This window comes from Carex rostrata, chromosome 7, assembly GCF_964058835.1.
Source record: "Carex rostrata chromosome 7, lpCarRost1.2, whole genome shotgun sequence".
Classification (NCBI taxonomy): Eukaryota; Viridiplantae; Streptophyta; class Magnoliopsida; order Poales; family Cyperaceae; genus Carex; species Carex rostrata.
This window is the reverse complement of record NC_135924.1, coordinates 12,121,311-12,137,831: the sequence shown is the minus strand read 5'-3', so window position 1 is coordinate 12,137,831 and position 16,521 is coordinate 12,121,311. Positions and strand designations below refer to the sequence as shown.

Here is a 16,521-nt window from a genome sequence, read left to right as displayed (position 1 = left end):
TCTAATGTGAAAGAGAGTTCTAAAGATTGTTGTTCTATGGGAGTTAGTAGCTAGAGTGGAAAAAACGTGCCGTGCCGTGATCAAAATGTTAAGGGGTGGTCACGGCACGTGAGTCAAGCTGTGACTATTTACGTGCCGTGTTCAAACGTAATTAGTCATGTTTCTCACGTTTAACTATTTTTTCATAATTTAAGTTAGTTTCTTCAAGATTCACCATTTGATTAAGACCTAATGTCCTTATTACACGTGACTCGTGTGATTACGTGTCATGCCGTGCTGTGATCGGATCTTTCGCATGTCATACCGTGACCAAAACATCAAGCGGTGGTCACGGCACGTGACACGTGAGTCACAACACGGAACAGTAACACGTGCCATGCCATTATGTGACGGAGCCGGCTCCGCCGTGCCATTTTTCCCACACTATGGAGTTAGTTTATCACTTTCATCCCAAAATTGTGTATCTAAATGAGCACATGTTACTCCAGGGATTCCTAAAAGTTTCTTATAAAAATCAGAGATATGGTGTCGTATGGTGGTCATGTTAGTGGTGGGCTCTGACCATCTATTTCTAGTTGAGTTATCGATTTTGTTTTTCTTTGATCTATGAGAGGCAATTGTATGAAAATATTTCGTATTGTTATCTCCTTCCTCAAACTATTTTTATCTAGATCTATGAATCCAATATTTTTCCTCTTCTAAGTAGATGGTATCTAAATCCTGTTTATACTTTTTAACCAAAGGTCTAGTTTAATCCTAGTAATATTGCAAATTAGACCTTCTATTCTTTAATTCTTTCACACTCAAGTCCCCGACAGTTTAAATCAGCATAACAGTGGATCCACTTAAAGAAAAAGAGGAAATAATGAAGGAACCACTTGAAGAAAAAGAGGAAATAAAGAAGGCAAAGAAAGAGAGATTCCCCAACATAAAAAATAAGGAAATAAAAATTAGCTTCACGAACAAGAGATTGATTGACTTTACCAGTATGAAGAGGTCTTAAGTCTATTCATGATTTATTCCTTATCTCTAAAATTTGATTCCCAGACATAATAGAAAAAAGTTTCTCTAGTGAACCCAAATGGAAGCTAATATAAGTGGTGGAACCCTTCTAGCACTTAAAAATAAAGACAAAGGCATGCGATGCCTTTCACATAAAGAAAAAGAAAGAATAAGATTAACATGTCATGTGGTTCCGTTGTCTATTTTACAAAATAAATCCTTGATTAATTTAATTTAAATACATAATCTAAATTCTTATATATCTGTAGTGTGTGCATTGGATTCAAAATTTTAAAATTTGCACATTTGTATTTTTGAGTAATGTTAGTCTTCATTTGAATAGAATATATCCAGATTGCACAAAAAAAATTACTTATTGTATTATTTTTGAAATGTCAAATAAAGCAAGATCGTGGCGGATCCTCTCATCCTCTTCTAACCAGTGCTGTAAAAAACGATCTTAACAGTCGTTTAATCGTTAACGGCGGTGCCTGTTTGTGGATGAAAATAATTAATTGGCCGTTTTTTCCACTTAATTGGCCATTTTACTTTTTAATCGTCCATTTATTCCTGTTTATTTCAATTTATTCCAGTGTATATTATAGTTTTATTTGTGCTTAGACATACATCCAATATTTTATATATATATTTTTTCTTCTTATTTTCTTTGAAATTGATTAATTCTTCTGTTATTTATATACCATATATTTTTCTTACTTACTGATATAATTTTTTCAATTAGCACAATATGTTCATTGATGAAACTAAGTTGTTATTATAAACTAAATTTAGTGATTTTATATTGGAATGTTTGATTTCTTTCAAATAATATGTTATTAGTATTTGTAAAAGTTTAATTCTTGAATTGTTTTTCATTAAATAAATGTGTTACTTACACATGTAAAGTGCTTACACGGTAAGAAAAAATAAGCATAGTGTCATATTATAATAATAGAACTAAGTTAAATTAAGTTTATTTGATAAGTTTAATGAGTTAAATAAATTATTTTATAAATTATGATATTATATACATAAATTTCGTTAAAATGTTAAATTGTCCGTATAATTCTGAATAATTGGACAAATTACTGATTATCGCTTTGCGGTATCCGGTCCGTCCAATAATCTCATACCGTTATTTGCAACACTGATTCTAACCACTCCATGTGCAGTGTTCAATAAATTATCTTAGAAGGTTTCTTTTTAAAAAATCCTCTCTTACTTGAAATACCTGAAAATGTCAAATAGAGCAAGATGGGATCGATGCGCATATATTTATTCGAGATATGTGTGGATGTCCGACTACATTTTTAGTTACTTACATATCCAAAAGAAAATTTTATCTAATTTTATCAAATTTATACTTACATATGCATTGGAGATCTTGTATCCTGTGGCCGGGTACCAGAGCAATGTGCTGATATTTTTCTGCATCATCTAAGGCAACATGGACCGAGCTAGCTACTCATCCAAGTCTGAGCGAGTCATCTCATCTAAATATGTCTGTTCTCCGGTTCTCCAATTGATAGATATATGGCAACATAAAATAATTAGTTCATTTTAATTGAGAATCAGAATTAAAACTTCATAACTAAGATAATAAAAAAAAATATGTTCATATATAACTCACATTGATTGAAGCTATAATTTACAACACAAGAACCTGAGAAAGTGATGGGGAGCTTTGCACCGTGAAACAGATAGGTTCCCCTGTTCCACCACCATGAAATCTAGTTTCAGTCTAGTTGAGTGATTTGGTTTTTCTTTGATCTATGAGAGGCAATTGTATGATAATATTTGGTATTGTTATCTCCCTCCTTTAACTATTTTTATCTAGATGTATGCATGAATCCAATATTTTTCCTCTTCTAATTAGATGGTATCTAAATCTTGTTTACACTTTAACCAAAGGTCTAGTTTAATCCCAGTAATATTGCAAATTAGACCTTCTGTTCTTTAATTCTTTCACACTCAAGTCCCCGACGGTTTAAATCAGCATAACAGTGGATCCACTTGAAGAAAAAGAGGAAATAAAGAAGGGAAAGAAAGAGAGATTCCCCAACATAAAAAAAAGGAAAAAAAAATTAGCTTCACGAACAAGAGATCGATTGATTGGCTTTACCAATATGAAGAGGTTGCTTAAGTCTATTCATGATTTATTCCTTATCTCTAAAATTTGATTCCCAGACAATAGAAAAAAGTTTCCATAGTGAACCTAAATGGAAGCTAATTAATATAAGTGGTGCATGTTGAAGGTTCCCTTGTAGCACTTGAAAATAAAGGTAAAGGCAGGCGATGCCTTTCACATAAAGAAAAAGAAAGGATAACATAAATAAATTCAAATATCATTATTATTATATAATAAAGGAATTACAAATTATGTCGTCTATAACAAAAAAATAATATTTGTGGAGGAACCTAGTCCTTAAAATATTTTGTATGTATTCGGTAGCAATATAATAGAAATTCTGAGTTTAATCAAATTTGAACCGAGTGAAGAATTCAGGTCTGCTGAATCATTTTTGTTCCATCTCCATTTTAAATAAATGTTAACAATTAATAATATATCTTTGTTTTTAAAAATTTAGCAATACTCTATACATATTTTATGAATGCATTCAGTATCGTAAACTATTGTTTTTATAAATTCCCAAGTCATTCTAGAGTCATCTATTCAAATATTGTGAAATACTGAAATTTCCTAAATGCATTATGTATCGTAATTTAGATTCTTTTTTTTTTGGGCCGAGCTTGTAACAACTAACTCTTCCACTGATTTAATTAAAGATATACATTTTAATAAAACTTGTGACAAGTGATGTTTTTGTTAAAAACTCTAATGTGGATTCAAATTGAATTAATCAAGATCATGGCGTGTTGCAATTAAGCATGCGTTGCTTCCTTCTGTTCATAGTATGTGCAAATAAAAAATAATATTCATAGCATGTAGAGGTGTGTTTTGGATATCTGTAAAAGGTTGATACTTTTTTTAATGTATTAGAAACACTAATGCATGAAAGATTGATTCTTTACCCAACACAGATCACTTATCTACCAATTATGTGCCAAAAACAAATTAAAGAAAGAAAATAAGACATAGGATATAAAGGTTGATAGGGAAATATATAAAAAGAAAAAAAAGAATCAATCTCTTTAATTTGTATAAAAAGAGATATCAACATGGAACCACCTAAGAAAAGAATCAATCTCTTTAATAAGTATAAAAAGCATACTGAGTAATGAACGATAATTACTCATTCTTTTGCTCTCATACCTATATATACTCTATTGTCATACTTAAAGGCCACACTATCGTTAACTACTCAATAACCTTTATCGTTAACTACTCAGTAACCGTTTTTTACAAATTAAAAAGATGGCTGAGACTATCGTGAACCTTGTTCTTGGCAAGCTGGCCGATGCGGTTGTTCAGGAAGCACTCTTTCTCTATGGGGTACGTGCCAAGGTCGAGCAGGTTCAACGCGACCTCACTTGGATCCAATCTTTCTTGAAAGATGCAGACGCAAAACACCACAAAAATGAAAGGGTAAAAACATGGGTGAATGAGATTCAGGAGGCTGGGTATTTAATTGAAGATGTATTGGAGAAGTTTTTGGTTGAGGTTGGAGGAGGTAAACGGGAAGGCCTTTGCAACAAACTCAAAAGGATAGGCAAGATGCCCATGAAACTAATTTCCGAACACAAAGTTGGTAGTGAGATCGACAACATACAGAAGAGGCTCAGTGAAATCAAAGATAACAAAGAAAAGTACGGATTAGATCTTGAAGAAGCTAGTAGTGGGGCCTCTGTCGAGCAGCCTATAAGGCCGTTCTTTAATCCTGACATAGATGAAATGGAGGTTGTCGGCTTCGACAAAGAAAAGAAAACAATTGTCAACCAACTCATTGATCCAAAAGATACAAGGCGAGCTGTGATCTCAATTGTTGGGGCCGGTGGATCAGGAAAAACTACACTTGCAAAAGAGGCGTACAAAAGGTAACTACTGCTGAATAACATAGCAAATTCATTGTTTTAAAACATGTGTCATATGATAAATAGTTTAATTTTTAATTTGGTAACTTTTTCCCTGAAGAGAATAATGTTATAAACTAAAATGGTTGTTTACTATAAAAATAATTGTATAGGGAGGGACAAATCGTCGCAAATTAAATGTGTGATATTACTTCTAACATGCTCTCTTTTTTAATATTAAACAATTCAATAATTATAACTATTGTAAAACAATAAATTTAATTATTTAACTATCAGTGTTGAAAGCTTTGTAGTTTGGTAAAATCTTAATTTGTGTTTATTTCCAACTTGTATGTATAAGTATGTTGTATACAAATCATCTAATTAATTTATTTGATGCATTTTACAGTGATGAAGTTAAACGTCACTTTGGCATTTCCATGTGGTTAACTATTTCACAACAATACAAGCTAATTGATATTTTGATGACGATGCTAGAGAAGATTCGAAAGGTAGATGACTCGGAGAGGCAGAATAAGAGAGAAGATTATTTCCTTATAGAGCTTAACAACTCCTTGAGAGAGAAAAAATATCTAGTTGTATTGGATGATTTATGGTCAAGCAATAATATTTGGACCCAACTTCAAGCTGCTCTTCCTAATGCTAATAATGGAAGTCGAGTATTAATTACTACCAGGTTTGTTTGCATTTCTTTTATTGTAAAAAAAAAATAGTGTTACATTAATTACTCAAGGGAAGATTTAACAATTCTTTATATTGACAATCTTAAATTTGAAATCCAATAAGAATGACATGATCTATATTATCCACCTATAATACATATAAATATGATAAGATTTGATGTATGTTCTACCATAAATCAAATAACTTAAAATGTCATGGTATGAAATTAACGGCCCTTGATCGATGTATTTTCAAACAATAATTTGAATTACATAAAATATGGTTGTTAGACTATCTATATGTCCCTTAATTAATATATCTATAAATTTATCTTTAAAATTTTCAATTTGGCATCATTTTTATAAAAAAAGAATTAACTATTGTTAAGATTGTCAAAATAACCATTGCCAAGTGATTCCTTCTCATAAAATATGCTTCTTCTGATTTGTGTATTGATTAATATCAGGTTCATTAACCTCGCTGAAGAGGCCGACATTATATCTATCCCACACAAGATAGAGCCCTTAAATGAAGATGAAAGCAAACATCTATTACTGAAGAAGGTTTTTCCTAATCGTTTTGCCAAAGAATGTCCCAATGAAGTACTTCCCATAGTAACTCAATTTACCAAAAAAATGTAATGGATGGCCTCTAGCATTGGTAGTTGTTGGCGGAATCTTATCAAGAAAAAATCCTGATCACATTACATGGGATGAGGTGATGCAAAAAATGGATTGGCAGACTGATGGTAGCATCTTCACGGGTGTTATATCCACCAGTTATGAGGATCTACCAATTGCTCTCAAACCTTGCTTCATGTATTTTGGTGTTTTTCCTGAGGACTATCAAATCAAAGCAACAACTCTGATTCAATTATGGATTGCAGAAGGATTTATACGACAAGAGGGGATAAAATCATTGGAGGACATTGCTGAAAGCTATTTGGAGGAACTTGTGGAAAGGTACTTTATATTTATTATCATTAAATTATCTTGTCAACTGCAGGTACATATAGTCTTTCCAGTTTCTTTTTAATAGACATGGATAGTTTTTTATTCTAAGCATCAAATTCACATTATGATATTGAAAATGCAATTTTGCCCAACAATTTTCATGTCTATCTCTATATTACTTTTGGTAAATTATAAATTTGGCAACCGAAGGAACATGCAATTACAATATCCTCTTATTTATAATAATGCTTTGAAAAGCATATCAATAAATTCACGAGTTAGTTAATCACAGTAATATCAAATAAAAATTCGATATATAAATATATATATAGAGAGAGAGATTGACTAATATGGTTTCGGTAGCATATGGACCGAAGTGCTACCGGTCCAAATTTAAAATTTCATAATCCAAAAAGTCGATCTGAACCATTCATCTTGTTCTCCATATTAATATGTGCTTGGAGACCAAATTTTACATTTTTCTGAATTTTTTTACTATTTATTAAGCCACTTTGAAAATCGCTGATCCAACAGTAGCACTGTTTTGTTAAGCCACCATTGGATCAGCGATTTTCAAAGTGACTTAATATATAGTAAAAAAATTCAGAAAAATATAAAATTTGGTCTCCTAGCACATATTAATATGGAGAACAAGATGAACAGTTCAGATCGACTTTTTAAATTTGAAATTTGGACCGGTAGTACTTCGGCCGAAGTGCTACCGAAAACATATTAATATGTGTTTGGAGACCAAATTTTACATTTTTTTGGAATTTTTTTACTATTTTTTTAGATTTATTGAAAATCGCTATTTTTTATGGTCCAGATTTGTCTGAAAACAACGATTTTCAATAAATCTAAAAACATAGTAAAAAAAATTCCAAAAAATGTAAAATTTGGTCTCCAAACACATATTAATATGGACAATAAGATGAAGAGTTTGGATCGGTTATTTGGACTTTGAATCACGTAATTTATAGTGCAATGTACCATAACCCATCTCTCTCTCTCTCTCTCTCTCTCTCTCTCTTGAAAATCTTCGCAGAAGTTGCGAAGTCGTGAGGGGGAATTGAACTCTCGACCTTTGGGTACAACAACTCTAGGACTTTTTCCTAGCCAATTGTGCTACCTCCCCTTTCTCCCCTCTCTCTCTCTCTCTCTCTCTCTATATATATATATATATATATATATATATATATAGAGAGAGAGAGAGAGAGAGAGAGAGAGTTAGGCTTGGGTGCTATGGATAACATAGTGGCCTCTATGCTACGGCTCAATATTCGAGTTTTCAAAATCCAAACGGTCGATCCGAACCATTCATCTTATTCTCCATATTAATATCTGCTTGGAGACCAAATTTTATAATTTTCTGAATTTTTTTACTATTTATTAAGCCACTTTGAAAATTGCTAATCCAACGGTTTTACTGTTTTGTGCAGCTACCGTTGGATCAACAATTTTGTAAAATACTTAATAAATAGTAAAAAAATTCAGAAAAATGTAAAATTTGGTCTCCAAGCAGATATTAATATGGAGAATAAGATGAACGGTTCGGATCGACCGTTTGGATTTTGAAAACTCGAATATTGAGCCGTAGCATAGAGGCCACTATGCTATCCATAGCACCCAAGCCTAACTCTCTCTCTCTCTCTCTCTCTCTCTATATATATATATATATATATATATATATATATAGAGAGAGAGAGAGAGAGGAGAAAGGGGAGGTAGCACAATTGGCTAGGAAAAAGTCCTAGAGTTGTTGTACGCAAAGGTCGAGAGTTCGATTCCCCCTCACGACTTCGCAACTTCTGCGAAGATTTTCAAAAGAGAGAGAGAGAGATGGGTTATGGTACATTGCACTATAAATTACGTGATTCAAAGTCCAAATAACCGATCCAAACTCTTCATCTTATTGTCCATATTAATGTGTTTGAAGACCAAATTTTACATTTTTTGGAATTTTTTTTACTATGTTTTTAGATTTATTGAAAATCGTTGTTTTCAGACAAATCTGGACCATAAAAAATAGCGATTTTCAATAAATCTAAAAAAATAGTAAAAAAATTCCAAAAAAATGTAAAATTTGGTCTCCAAACACATATTAATATGGACAACAAGATGAATGGTTTGAATCGGTTATTTGAACTTTGAATAACGTGATTTATAGTGCAATGTACAAGGAAGGCTATATATTGCAATGTACCGTAGACCATCTCTCTCTCTCTCTCTGTCTCTCTCTCTATATATATGAGGAGGGTTAAAATGCACCATCTTTTTGTGCTCCTAATGTGCACCCTCACCTCATATATTTTCATTTTCAAAGTTCAAATAGTTGATTCGAACCTTCCAACGTGTTCTTCATATTAAAATGTGCTTGGAGACCAAATTTTATATTTTTTGAAATTTTTAGTATTTTTTTCAGAATTTTTGATTAAACTAAACAATAATAAAAAAAATTCAGAAAAGTGATGATTTTCAAAAATTCTGAAAAATAGTAAAATTTTTCCAAAAAATGTAAAATTTGATCTCCAAACACATTTTAATATGAAGAATACGTTGGAAGGTTCGAATCAACTATTTAAACTTTGAAAATGAAAATATGAGGTGAGGGTGCACATTAGGAGCACAAAAAGATAGTGCATTTTAACCCTCCTCTCTCTCTCTCTATATATATATAGAGAGAGAGAAAGAGAGAGTTAGGCTATAGTGGTATGCATATATAGTGTCGTGTTGTGCTAAGACTTTTCAACTGTCAGATTGACTTTGAGATTCGTGCAAAACTAGATCTCTGGATGCAGGGGCGGAACACAACTTTGAGTATAGGGGAGGCTAACTGACTAAAATAATATGATTTTTCACTATTTGATTTTAGAAAACTTACAATAATTAACAAACACCAATAAATGACATGTTTAACAAAAAAAAAAACATAGTATATTCAAACATCATATTTTTTTTATATTTTTTTTAATTTAGACCTACGCTTTGCTAAAAGATAAAATTCGACAATAATCTCATCTGAGCTAAAATTTTAATTAAGCATATAGACGTCGAAATATATAGAAAACCCGTAAATGAGAACACTAATTTTATCTTTCTTCTTTTGAAATTTTTTAACTTCAGAAATTAATTTACTATTTTCGAAATATATAGAATGATTATTAATAGAGCGTTAATTTTATCGTTCTTATTTTGATTTTTTTTTTTCTAACCGGAGAAACTACTTTCTTTGCTTTCTATTTTTAGAAAAGCTTTTTTTGTTCTTCTAAACTAACAATAATTTATTGTTTTTTCGGTTCCGAGTGCATGTTGTCTTTTTCCAATTTTAACTTGTGACTTTCTATATTATAATATTAAATCACTTTGATGGATCTGGCAAAACCATCCCAAAACGAATGATAGACTATATTATATAATATTAAACAACTTTTGACTTTGGTCACGGGTCACATGAAACCATCCCAAACCAATTAAAAATTGATGTTACTTTTACATATGAACTCTTTAAATTTTCTGTATCATAACAGGGGTGGCTGAAGCATTCAAAATATAAACTTTAGTAAAATTTGTAAATGCTAGTTAAAAAAGTTTGGAATGTTAGGGTTTACTCAGCCACTTTTCAAATGCACTATCTTCCGCCCCTGTCTGGATGGGTCTAACTGAGACATAAAACATTAAAAAAGTGTACTACGGACTCTCCGTTAGCATTCTCTCTTGGTTTGAATCAACAAGTTCTATGAAATAGAAGAAAAATAATGAAAAGTCTCTGATCACGATCTCTCATTTGTTCTCATTTGTTCTAAAGCTATCGTCACTATACTTGAATCAAGATTTATCTTGATCTTCTTGGATCAGGCAAGAACTCATTTCTCTATCTGATTCCCTATCTCTCAAATTTTTCTGAACAAGTCTTTTTGGAGTCGTTGGTACAAGTTAGGAATTTGTCTAGAGGGAGAAGAGCGGCTAGCAGGGTGGGGCGAGCGATAGTGGTGAGGGATGGAATCGACGGACAGGAAGCAAGGGACACAAGGGGACTTGAGAGCGGGGTGCCGAGTAGCTGGCGGTGAAGGACTGGTCTCTCTGTTTTTAATTTGAGGAAAAAGTACTAACAGAGGGACTTCCAATTTTTAAAAAAAAAAAAAAACTAACGGAGGGACTTTTTCTTGCACTGATCTAAAAGTTTATCAGATGGTTAAAAAACGTATAGCACAGAACGACACTATATACGCATAGCATCGTAGCCCAACTCTCTCTCTCTCTATATATCTATATGTATGAGGAGCAGTGGCGAGGCTAGCACTGTACAGCGGTAGGCATTTGCCTACCCCTATGTTTTTTTTTTTTTTTTGAATCAAATTCTTTTGTTGGGTTTGTATACTCCTGGAAAATAATCTTATTTCCATACTAATATACTATAATTCAGCCCAGAGAGAATATCAGTCCCAAAAAAAACCTCCGCCTTTCTATTAGAATTTTGTTTACTTTTTCCTATAATTGTTTTACTTTTTCCCAAGATTGTTATTGTCTACTCTCTACTATTAGACTAGCTGACAAATAAGAATCTGTAATAAGATACAAATACAAATAAGAATAGAGAATATTTTAGCTTCATTTGGGCAATACAAATACAAATAAGAATCTGTAATTTAGAATATGTACCAATATGTCATTTGTAATTTAGAAAGTGTTTTGAACCCGAACCCGTTTAAAAAAAATGAATTTGATTTCTGCCTACCCCTAACTCAAATTTTGGCCTCGCCACTGATGAGGAGGGATCCACTGACACCATTTTTTGGTGACACCGAATTACACTCTACATTTTCAAAGTTTTTAAATTATAAATAGTCGATCCAAACTATTTAACATGATTGATATATTAAAATGTGATTGTAGATCAAATTTTGCATTTTTTTTTCAATTTTTTTACTATTTATTAAGTATTTTACAAAATCGTTATTTTCAGACCATTGAATTTTTGTATCCATCTTAATAAATATTAAAAAAATTCAAAAAAAATGTAAAATTTGATCTGTAAGCACATTTTAATATATTCACCATGTTGAATAGTTTGGATCGACTATTTGAATTTTAAAAATATAGGGTATAATTTGGTGTCACTAAAAAAAGATGTAAGTGGATCCCCTCTCTCTCTCTCTCTCTCTCTATATATATATATATATAGAGTTGGGCTACGGTGCTTCGCGAAGTAAAGCGAATGTTTTACTTCACGTTTATATCTTCAATTTTAAAGTTCAAAACGTCGATCCAAACCGTTCAAGTTGATCTCCATACTAAATTGTGCTTGGAGACCAAATTTTATATTTTTTGGAAATTTTTTACTATTTCTTTAGAATTTTTGAAAATCACTGCTTTTCAGAAAATTCTAGACCATCAAAAACAGTGATTTTCAAAAATTCTAAAGAAATAGTAAAAAATTTCCAAAAAATATAAAATTTGGTCTCCAAGCACAATTTAGTATGGAGATCAACTTGAACGGTTTGGATCGACGTTTTGAACTTTAAAATTGAAGATATGAACGTGAAGTAAAGCGAATGTTTTACTTCACGTTCATGCTTTATATTTCTTTTTTTCTCATGTCACCAATGATCTGAAAATTCTGTACCATTCCAATCAAGTGATTTTCTACATATCTAAATAAATAGTAAAAAATTTCTAAAAAATGTAAAATTTGGTTTGCAAGTACATATTCATATGGAGATCATGTTGAACGGTTCAGATCGACCATTAAGATTTTGAAAACTTAAATATTGAGTCGTTGCACAAAATCCTCTATGCTACATGTAGCACCGTAGCCAACTCCTAATCCTTTAATGGTACAAGGACCATATTTCAATGAACATATTCACCCCCAAAATTTTTTAATGTTGTGAAATGATTAAATCCCTTCCATTTTGCAATTAATAACAATAATCATAAGGTGTTCAATCAAATTCCTTTAACCAAATTAAAATTTTAAATTACCGCTCTCACAATAATCTCCGACGAGCTTAATTGTCGCTCTTAAACAAGATTCCCCATGTTACTAATGATTTCTATTTTCTTAATTTTGTTTTAATATTTTCAAACTTTTTTTTTATTTTCTAAGTTCCAGAAGTTTAATTCATTTTAAAATTGCTTTATTTTTGAATTAGTTTTTGTGATTCTTTTATTTTTCTTGTAATCTTCCTATCCCAGTTCTAATAATTCTTTGAGATTCCAGCCCTTTTTTTTTTAAGTATATCAAACGTTATAATTAATTTATAACATAGTAAATTCAAACTTATTTAATTTCTTGTTTTGACATAAGTCAAATTTTTACTATTATGTCATACTTCAATTAGTATTTTTTTTCTCTGTACAGCGGTGAGTACTAATTTTTCTTTTTAGTTAATTAATCTAGAGAATATCCATTTAGAAGTCAGATTTCAATTCCCCTTTAAAGAAAACCCTTGAAATCTAAAATCAATTAAATACCAAAAGTGGAAGTAATCTTGGGAGTTTAATGGCTATTTTTATCCTTTCATAGATTGTATTAGCTTATTTCATGGCTATTCTTCACCGATGTCCCTGGAAGATTTTTTCCGATAGCCCGAAATTTATTTTTATTACAAAGAATCCAATTAGTAAATATTTACTAGTAATTTCATTCTTCTTTTCCATCAATGAAATCCTTCAAACTGTTTTGATGTTTAAAGATAAATTTACAACCTTTAAATAAAATATAACTTAATTACAAGGTAATAATTATTTAATTTTTTAATATTATATTCTAAACTACAAAATTTACAACATTACAACACTGCTTTTATTGCTCTTTATTTAACATCAGTTTTTTTTAGGCACAATATTAATCGATTTCTTTCCAAAGATGATGATCTTATTGTACCTTGAATTAAATTACAAAATTAAATTTTCTAAATTAATAATATCCAGTCAAAAACTTAGCGAAGGTATAATTTAAATGAAAATGTCTAATTGCAATTTCCGAATCATGTAACGATCGAATATGATTCTTCCGAAATTTTTAAATATACCATTATACAAAAAAAAAAAAAACCAAACCATCACTTTCTCTCAAAATTTCGAATTTTGACATAGCCGCATTCCCAAAATGCGGCCACTTTTCTGCGGGCCGCATCTAGGGGATGCGGCCACCTTTTTTTTTTTTTTTTTTTGGCTTTTTTCTCTTCTTCGTGCAGTTCAATTTGAATGGAAAAAAAAAGGGTGGCTGCATCCCCTAGATGCGGCCCGAAAAGAGGTGGCCGCACCTAGGGGATGCGGCCATGTCAAAAATCGAAATTTTCAGAAGTTGTGGTTGTTTGGTTTTTTTTTTGAAAGTATGGTATATTTAAAAATTTCGGATGATTCTTAGGAATTATCACTAACGAAAAGTAAGTCAATAAATTATAATTATGGTCAATAAAAACTATTATTAACAATAAAAGAAAGAACTAATATTAACAGAATTATTCGCTGCATAAGTTCAATTTAATTTCTGCAATTAGGATTTAATTAAATGAATGATCCAATTCAATTCAACTTTCGTGGTAACTAACAGGTGCATGGTGCAACTCTCAAGGAGATCTTGGATAGGTAAAATCAAGTATTGTCATACCCATGATCTCCTACGGGACCTGGCCATACGAAAGGCCAAGGAGAATAATTTTCTGATGGTGGTCTTGAAGAATGACACCAACTTGAGTTGTAGAACAAGTGCACGTCGTGCTGCACTTCACGGTGATAAGATGATAGAACAAGCTTCCACAAACCTTCGCTCTTTGATAAGTTTCGCAGATGAACCAGATTTCAATAGGTTTAGAGCGCTACGAGTTTTACACATTACCAAAGAAGAAAACAAACCTTTACATGAGACAAACTATTTGAAGTTGAAGGGCTTGAAGTACTTCGCGTTTCAATGTACTACTTATTCGACTTCGTATTGCCGCAAGCATCCCCCTTGTAGGTTTTTTAAAAGATCTCCTTTAACTTATATGAAGAATCTTCAAACGGTGTGTACATGGTTTTGTAAAAAACAAATCGGGGCACACAAGTTTCCTCAGTCCTTTTGGGGTAATAAACAGTTGAGGCATATCAAGTTCACCTGCTGTTTTTTATGTCAAGTAGCTCCAGAGGGACCACCATCAGCAGCAGATTTGCAAAGTTTACTGACCTTAAAAGGAGTGAGAGCCAGGCAAGGCTGGGTTGCAGAGCTACCTAACTTTCCCAATATTCGTAAGTTGGGGATTGTTATACCTGAAGATGTTGCAGGGGAACCATTGATCATGTTGTTAAGCAACCTAAATCATCTGGGTTCTCTGCATTTAGAAATGACCCGCAACGTGCAAATGACATTTCCAGATTGCATTTCTGCATTCAGAAACCACAACAATTTGCACTCATTTAGCCTAGTGATGTGCAAATGGCCCAGGAAAGAAGTTGATGATTGTACCCTGTTCCCACCACATCTTGTTAAGCTATCACTTACTTCATGGGGTGGGTTGTTTGCTTTAGAGGAAGACCCGATGCCCCAACTAGAGAAGTTGCCAAACCTCAAGGTACTCCGTATATATAATGCATCCATGCAAGCAGCTGATGGGAAACAAATGATCTGCTCCAGGGGAGGTTTTGGTCGCTTGCAACAATTGAGACTTGATGTACGTTATTTGGAGGAATGGAAAATAGAGGAGGGTGCTATGCCCATGCTCAACCAACTCGAGCTGTGGGGTTACTCGATGATGAAGATAGTTCCTGACTTGCAATATCTAGTCAACCTTCAAGAGTTAATTATACATTGTTCGAATGAGTTCAAATCAAGGCTGGAAGGAGAAGACCAATGGAAAATAAAACATATTCCCTCTGTAGAAATAATCAATAATAATTGGTGAGTTCATTTATTTATTAATTATAGTTGGCTTGCTTCTTATAACATTTTATTTGAACTTGTATACTTTTTGGTGTTATGTACTGCTTCAATTGATACGTACTATAATTTCAGCTTGTACGACACGTTCCATAAGTTGTTCTTTTAATTTTTACTTTTATATGACCTGCATTAGTAATTTACTAATTTTTCTTCACACAGTTAGAAACATATATTTGACTATGTACCTGACCTGTCGAATATATTTCCCTCATTTTTTTATGTTTACATATTATTTTTTTTGTTTTTGGTGCAATAAAAAAATTACTGCTAAATAATAACTACCCCATTTCATCATACTAAACATATATAATTTAATTAAATAACTTTTTTGTTTTCTTATGGAGTCAACTATTTACTAACTGAGAATTTTATGATCATTTAACTAAATACTTATCATTTTATATTATATAAAAAAAATTCAAATTACATTAAAAAAAACTTAAATCAAATAATTAATTTTTTTATATCTTCACTTAAATCTATCTTTAACTATATATATTGTCAAACACATACATAAAATTGTTTTAGCCCGGGCCCACTAAATTATAGCCTTTACACGACACGTGAATTTTTGTTTTCCCTCTGGTAAATACGAGATGTATAATATAATTACTATTAAAACGTTATTTTCATTAAATTTTATTATACTACTTGACTTTTTATTTATAATTTAAATTTAGAACCACTCTATTTTAATATTATTCATAATTGTTGAATAATTATTATTTTTAATAATTTTTTAAAATATTTTTTTTCTCTTATAATATATTTATGTTGCAATATACGAATACATATTATTAATAATAGAAAAAACTTATGATAATTTCTTATCGCTCTTGTGTAATAATAACTTCACAAAATGTCAAATGTACGCTGACATCTTAATCCGACGAATTTCTTTTTCTTAAATTTCGTAGCCTTTTGTTATTTTTTAGAAATTTGTTTCTGCTCGCTGAGAATTGGCTGTGTAAAGGGAATCTTTTTTTT

The 16,521-nt window shown here is 31.5% G+C and overlaps 2 protein-coding genes across 2 annotated transcripts; both read left to right on the top strand.

The window, feature by feature from the left end:
* The first annotated feature begins 4,208 nt into the window (after positions 1–4,208).
* LOC144557633 (putative disease resistance protein At1g50180) lies at positions 4,209–15,646 on the top strand. The gene is made up of 4 exons (XM_078306232.1): positions 4,209–4,998; positions 5,384–5,671; positions 6,125–6,620; positions 14,170–15,646. The coding sequence occupies exons 1-3, from the start codon at positions 4,379–4,381 to the stop codon at positions 6,297–6,299; spliced, it is 1,083 nt and encodes a 360-aa protein (XP_078162358.1). The 5' UTR covers positions 4,209–4,378; the 3' UTR covers positions 6,300–6,620; positions 14,170–15,646.
* Positions 6,388–15,496, top strand: LOC144557157 (putative disease resistance RPP8-like protein 2). The gene is made up of 2 exons (XM_078305686.1): positions 6,388–6,620; positions 14,170–15,496. Exons 1-2 carry the CDS (start codon positions 6,388–6,390, stop codon positions 15,494–15,496), a joined length of 1,560 nt encoding a protein of 519 aa, XP_078161812.1.
* Positions 15,647–16,521: the final 875 nt, after the last annotated feature.

Bases quoted from the DNA above. Each gene is read 5' to 3' on its own strand.
- LOC144557633 (XM_078306232.1), top strand. From the start codon at position 4,379: ATGGCTGAGACTATCGTGAACCTTGTTCTTGGCAAGCTGGCCGATGCG. The intron at 4,999-5,383 runs GTAACTACTGCT...TGCATTTTACAG, and splicing joins GCAAAAGAGGCGTACAAAAG to TGATGAAGTTAAACGTCACT. The intron at 5,672-6,124 runs GTTTGTTTGCAT...GATTAATATCAG, and splicing joins CGAGTATTAATTACTACCAG to GTTCATTAACCTCGCTGAAG.
- LOC144557157 (XM_078305686.1), top strand. From the start codon at position 6,388: ATGGATTGGCAGACTGATGGTAGCATCTTCACGGGTGTTATATCCACC. The intron at 6,621-14,169 runs GTACTTTATATT...GGTAACTAACAG, and splicing joins TTGGAGGAACTTGTGGAAAG to GTGCATGGTGCAACTCTCAA.